The following is a 6,792-nucleotide window of genomic DNA, read 5'->3' on the forward strand; positions in this document are numbered from 1 at the left end:
ACTCAACAAGGAGAATCAAGGCAGCTATGTATCTATTATCTATATATCTATTATCAATATTAGAACATATTATTATTATTTACACTCCACTTTTTGTCTCCATAAGGAGACTCAAAGCACCTAGGTATCTATTATTATCGATTGTCTATTGTCTATTTATCTATTATTAGTATTACAATTTATTATTATTATTATTATTATTATTATTATTGTTATTCCCCCACTTTTACCCTCCACAAGGAGACTCAAAACAGCTATGTATCTATTATTATTTATCTATCATTAGTATTACAATTTTATTATTATTTATGATTATTTATACTCCGATTTTCACTCCACAAGTAGACTCAAAGCGGCTATGTGTCTATTATTAGTATTAAGGTAAAGGTAAAGATTTATAAAGCGGTGCCTAAATTTCCTACTTGACTGTCTTTCGGGCTGCATAGGTCAACAGCAAGCTAGACTAATGGTCGGGAGCTCACTCCAACCCGAGCTGGCTTCGAACTCATGACCTCTCGGTCACTACATTCTCTCTCTATATATATATATGTATATATATAGGCTTTTGCAATTTGTTTTTCCTTGGATTGGAAGAAAATATTATAATATATAATATTATAATATTTTCTTCCAATTCAAGGAAAAATTGCAAAAGCCTATATAGCAGGCCTGGGCCAAACTTGGGCCCTCCCTCCAGGTGTTTTGGACTCCAACTCCCACCATTCCTAACAGCCTACCGGCTGTTAGGAATGGTGGGAGTTGGAGTCCAAAACACCTGGAGGGAGGGCCCAAGTTTGGCCCAGGCCTGCGATGGGGAACCTGTGGTGTTGGGAAGGAAACATCCTGACTAGGCCTCTTTGAGGTTTTCTCTCTCGCTCCGCCCCCTTTTTCTGTCTCCACCCCTCCGCGCATGCGCAGTGCGTAAAGCGGCGCTTCCTGTTTCCGGCGTGAGGGCGGAAGTGGCTCCTGTTTTGAAGAGGATGGGGCCAAGATGGCGGCTGGTGGTGGTGGGGCTCTTCGCGGGGCTCCTCCTCCTCGCGGCCTCAAGGTAAAGGCCCCATATATATATATCTATATCTATATAATGTCCAGGGAGGGAGAAAGAAGCCTTGCCTGTGTGTGAAGCCAGTGTGGGTGTTGCCATTGGCCAGCTTGAGTGGCCTCGCAGCTGCAAAGTCAGTCAGAGAGGCTCTAGAGGTGGCCTGGCTGGTGTTGCCTGGAGGAGGCACCCTCTGGGGAAGCCATGGTGGATGTTGCACCTGAGTAGCCCATTACATTTGCAAAGTCAGTCAGTGAGGGTCTCTGCATAGAGGTTGCCTGGCCTCTGTCGCCTGGAGGCACCCTCTCTGGAATGATCTCCAGGGTGGAAGAAAGAAGCAAATGTGGATGTTGCAACGAGCAAGCTTGAATTAACACCTGAGTAGCCATTACATTTGCAAAGTCAATCAGTGAGGGTCTCTGCATACAGGTTGCCAGGCTGTTGTTGCCCGGAGGCACCCTCTCTGGAATGATGTCCAGGGCTGGAGAAAGAAGCAAATGTGGATGTTGCAAAGAGCAAGCTTGAATTAACACCTGAGTAGCCATTACATTTGCAAAGTCAATCAGTGGCGGTCTCTGCATACAGGTTGCCAGGCTGTTGTTGCCTGGAGGCACCCTCTCTGGAATGATGTCCAGGACTGGAGAAAGAAGCCATTTCCGTTTGAAGCAAATGTGGATGGTGCAGTGAGCAATCTTGAATTAACTCCTGAGTAGCCATTACATTTGCAAAGTCAGTCAGTGACGGTCTCTGCATAGAGGTTGCCTGGCTTCTGTCGCGTGGAGGCACCCTCTTTGGAATGATGTCCAAGTGGGAGTATCCCTGAAGCTGCAAAGTCTAATCAGTGAAAGTGTCTGCAGAGAGGTAACCTGGCCATTGTTGCCTGGAGGCACCCTCTGTGGAATTATTTCCAGGGTGGAAGAAAGAAGCCGTGTCTGTTTGGAGCAACTCTGAAAGTTGTACTTGGCAAGCTTGAATAGCATTGAGTAGCCATGAAGCTGCAAAGTCAAGAAGTGAGGGTCTCTGCATTGGGGTGGCCTGACCTCTTTTGTCTGGAGGCACCCTCTGTGGTATAATGTCCAGAGTGGTTAAAGGACCCTGGTCTGTTTGAAGCAAGTGTGGATGTTGTAGTTGGCGAGCCTGATTAGCATAGAGTAGCCTTGCAGTTGCAAAGTTAATCAGGGAGGGTCTCTGCATAGAGGTAGCCTGGCTGTTGTTGCCTGGAAACACCCTCTGGAATGATGTCCAGGTTGGGAGGAAGAACCTTTGTCTGTGTGAAGCAAGTGTGAGTGTTGCAGTGAGCAAGCTTGAATAGCATTGAGTAGCAAAGTCAATCCATGAGGGTCTCTGCATAGAGGTGGCCTGGCTGTTGTCGCCTGGAGGCACCCTTTATAGAATTATTTCCAGGGTGGGAGAAAGGACCCTTGTCTATTTGAAGCAAGTGTGAGTGTTGCAGTGAGCAAACTTTATTAGCACGAGTAGCCTTGCAGCTGCAAAGTCAATCACTGAGGGTCTCTGCATATAGATGGCTGGGCTGCTGTTGCTTGGAGACACCCTCTGTGGAATGATGCCCAGGATGGGGAAAAGAACCCTTGTCTATGTGACGCAAGTCTGAATGTTGCAATGAGCATGAGTAGCCTTGCTGCAGCAAAGTCAATCAGGGAGGGCATCTGCAAGGAGGTAACTGCAAATTATCCGGTTTTGTTTCTTTTCTGATGGCCCTTTTCTTCTCTCTCTTTGCAGTTTGGCTGAAGTGGCCTCTGAGAACGAAGGGAAGAAAAGCCAAGGTGAGAAGACCGTCCCTTTGGTGCCTTTTCGGCCGTGCAAACCGGGACGCAGGTGGCCAAACAACATCAGAAGCTGGCCACAATCACAAATATTATTAATGAGGAGGAATAGATGAATTCAGTTACTAATGACAGCAAGGTCGATTTGTGCTGAGCTTAGTGAAACATACAATTTAATTGATGAGTGCCCACAATCCCTGTTTTTCAATGTTTTTAAAGCTTAATATATTATTATGGGGCTTAATAGTTTGGTTATTATTAGCATAATTAATATTATTATTATGGGGCTGAGCAGTCCCGTTATTTGTATTATTGTTATTATTATGACATTTATAAACCAGGAGAATATTATTATATTATTGTAGGGCTGAATCATTGGGTTATTTATTATTATTATTATTATTATTATTATTATTATTATTGGACTGAGCAGTTCCGTTATTTATATTATTGTTATTATGACTTTTATAAACCAGGACAATATTATTATGGGGTTAAATAGTTGGATTATTATTATTATTATTATTATGGAGTTGAGCAATTCCGTTATTTATATTATTGTTATTATTATGACATTTATAAACCAGGACAATGTTATTATATTATTATGTGGCTGAATATTTTGGTTATTATTAGCACAATTAATATTATTATGGGGCTGAGCAGTCCCGTTATTTATATTATTATTATTATTATTATTATGACATTTATAAACCAGGACAATATAATTATATTATCATGGGGATGAATAGTTGGGTTGTTATTATTATTATTATTATTATTATTGTTATTATTATGACATTTATAAACCAGGACAATATTATTATATTATTCTAGGGCTGAATAGTTGGGTCAATATTATTATTGTTGTTATTATTATTATTATGGGGCTGAGCAGTTCCGTTATTTATATTATTACTATTATGACATTTATAAACCAGGACAATGTTATTATATTATTATAAGGCTGAATAGTTTGGATATTATTAGCATAATTAATATTATTATGGCAATGAGCAGTTCCGTTATTTATTATGGGACTGAATAGTTGGGTTAATATTATTATTATTATTATTATTATTATTATTATTATTATTATGGGCTGAGCAGTTCCGTTATTTATATTATTGTTATTATTATGACATTTATAACCCAGGAACAAAAATCGTGAACATCAACATAGTGTTGTTGCTCTTTGACGTTGTTGCTCCTGTTTCCTCTGTTTTCCCTTTTGCGTTCGGTGTCTATTCCCGGATGTGCTGGCAGGCGCTGTGCTGGGGACGACGCCGTGTTGGCGGACGGGGGACTTTGTGGTGACGCTGCAGTGCGCCCCGTGCACCAGCTTCCAAAGCGTAAGTGCCTCCTGGCTTTGGGCCCAATGCTGCCATGCTTGGCTCCCATCCTCTGCGCATGGCAAACTTCCTTGGCACTCCAGAGAGTTCTGCGCGGCTTGAACAACGGTCTCTTCTTGCTTGCTTGCAGAAAACGATGCCCGAGTGCGGAGCGACCGGCTTCGTGGAGCAGATCAACTGCAGCGCTTCCAAGAAAGGAGAATTCAAGAGGTAGGCGCATTCGGCCATTCGATGCAAACGTACACAATCCGCCTCCTTTCAGAAGGGTCGCCAAAGACCATTGGAAAACATACCATGAGAAAACACAGTATTTTCTGTTGGTCATAGAGTTTCTGTGTGGGAAGTTTGGCCCAATTCTATCATTGGTAGGTGAACTATAAATCCCAGAAACTACAACTCCCAAATGTCAAGGTCTATTTTCCCCAAACCCCTTCTGTGTTCCTAGTTGGGCATATGGAATATTCATGCCAAGTTGGGGTTCAGAATGCCCTTTGATTGTAGGTGAACTATAAAGCCCAGCAACTACAACTCCCAAATGTCATGGTCTATTTTCCCCAAACTCCACCAGTGTTCACATTTGGGCATATTGAGTATTCATGCCAAGTTTGGTCCATATCCATCATTGTTTGAGTCCACAGTGCACTCTGGATGTGGGTGAACTGCAACTCCCAAACTCAAGGTCAATGCCCACCAAACCCTTCCAGTATTTTCTGTTGGTCATGGGAGTTTTATATGCCAAGTTTGGTTCAATTCCATTGTTGGTAGAGTTCAGAAAGCTCTCTGATTGTAGGTGAACTATAAATCCCAGCAACTACAATTCCCAAATGTCATGGTCTAATTTCCCCAAACTCCACCAGTGTTCACATTTGGGCATATTGAGTATTCATGCCAAGTTTGGTCCAGATCCATCATTGTTTGAGTCCACCGTGCTCTACTTGGATGTAGGTGAACTACAACTCCCAAGATCAATGTCCACCAAACCCTTCCAGTATTTTCTGTTGGTCATGGGAGTTCTGTGTGCCAAGTTTGGTTCAATTCCTTCCTTGGTGGGGTTCAGAATACTCTTTGATTGAGGGTGAACTATAAATCCCAGCAACTACAACTCCCAAATGTCATGGTCTAATTTCCCCAAACTCCACCAGTGTTCACATTGGGGCATATTGGGTCCAGATCCATCACTGAGTTCACAGCGCTCCCTAGATGTAGGTGAACTACATCTCCCAAACTCAAGGTCAATGCCCACCAAAGCCTTCTCGTGTTTTCTGTTGGGCATGGGAGTTTTGCGTGCCAAGTTTGGTTCATTCCCATTGTTGTTGGGGTTCAGACCGCTCTTTGTCCTTGACCCGGTTCCTTTCCTTGCAGCTGCCGCTCGGCGGCCATGGAGGCGCGGCTCTTCTGGAAGTTTGAGGGCGCCATGCTGGGGGCGGCGGCGGCCTTTGCCCTCCTGGTGGTCTGCCGGCAGCGCCTGCTGGACCGCAAGGCCCTCGAGAAGGTCCGCAAGCAGATCGAGTCCATCTAGCCGGACGCAAGGAGAGCGGCCGGAAGAGCTTCCTGCGGATGGGCAGCGCCAGAGAGGACAGGACAGGCAGGGGGTGCGCCTCTTGGGGGTCCCCGGGGGTCTTGCGTGGGGCAGAGTTGGGACTCGGCCCACACCTGGATTGGCCTCAGGATCACACTGGGACCCCCTCCCGTCCTGGGATTGAGATACATCTCAAGTCTGGACTCATTTCCCCCATTTCTGGATTGACAGAAGACTGATATCCGGAATCTATTTTCCGCCCTGGATTGGGATAAGAGTCAAATCCGGTTCCATTTCCCTCCCTGGGTTGGAGTAAGACTCAAATCTGGACCCATTTCTCTCCCTGGATTGAGATACATCTCAAGTCTGGACTCATTTTTCCTTCTGGATTGGGATAAGAATAAAAGCTGGGTCTGTTTTCTTCCCTGGATTGGGATAAGACTCCAATCTGGATCTCTTTCTCCCCTTGGACTGGAGCAAGACTGAAATCCTGACCCATTTGCTTGAGGTGGATGGACAGAGAGAGAGAGAGGGATGGATGGATGGATAAATACAGGATGGAAGGACCAAGATAGATAGATAGATAGAAAGAGAGAGAGAGAGAAATGTGATGGATGGATAGATGGATAGATGATGGGTGGATAGAGATAGATGATTGATAGATAGATAGATGGATGAATACATAAATAGATGATGGAGAGAGAGAGAGATGATGATGGATAAATAGATGATGGATAGGCAGAGATAGAGGAATAGAGAGAGAGAGAGATAGGAAGGAAAGAAGATAGATAGATAGATAGATAGATAGATAGATAGATAGATAGAGAAATAGATAATGGATAGATAGATAGATAGAGAAATAGATAATGGATAGAGATGGATGGATAGAGGTAGATAGACAGACAGACAGACAGGAATAGATAGATAGAGGGATAGACAGATAGATGAATAGATAAATTAGATAGAGAGAGATAGAGGAATAGATAGATGAATAGATAGATAGAGGAATAGATAGAGAGACAGGTGGATAGAGGTGGATGGAGATAGAGAGAGAGAGAGAGATGATGGAGAAAGAGAGGATGAATGGATAATGATGGA

The 6,792-nt window shown here is 43.7% G+C and overlaps 1 protein-coding gene across 1 annotated transcript; it reads left to right on the top strand.

Moving 5' to 3' along the window:
- Positions 1 to 939: 939 nt before the first annotated feature.
- JTB (jumping translocation breakpoint) lies at positions 940 to 6,124 on the top strand. Its single transcript, XM_067472298.1, has 5 exons — positions 940 to 1,048; positions 2,780 to 2,823; positions 4,090 to 4,175; positions 4,306 to 4,385; positions 5,538 to 6,124. Exons 1-5 carry the CDS (start codon positions 981 to 983, stop codon positions 5,692 to 5,694), a joined length of 435 nt encoding a protein of 144 aa, XP_067328399.1. The 5' UTR covers positions 940 to 980; the 3' UTR covers positions 5,695 to 6,124.
- The last annotated feature ends 668 nt before the right edge of the window (positions 6,125 to 6,792 follow it).

This window comes from Anolis sagrei, chromosome 12 (assembly GCF_037176765.1).
Source record: "Anolis sagrei isolate rAnoSag1 chromosome 12, rAnoSag1.mat, whole genome shotgun sequence".
Taxonomy (NCBI): domain Eukaryota; kingdom Metazoa; phylum Chordata; class Lepidosauria; order Squamata; family Dactyloidae; genus Anolis; species Anolis sagrei.

What these genes read in the sequence shown, in the direction of transcription:
- JTB (XM_067472298.1), top strand. Translation starts at nt 981, where the DNA reads ATGGGGCCAAGATGGCGGCTGGTGGTGGTGGGGCTCTTCGCGGGGCTC. An exon ending in CGAAGGGAAGAAAAGCCAAG is followed by an intron (nt 2,824 to 4,089) that starts GTGAGAAGACCG and finishes ATGTGCTGGCAG; the next exon opens with GCGCTGTGCTGGGGACGACG. An exon ending in CGTGCACCAGCTTCCAAAGC is followed by an intron (nt 4,176 to 4,305) that starts GTAAGTGCCTCC and finishes GCTTGCTTGCAG; the next exon opens with AAAACGATGCCCGAGTGCGG.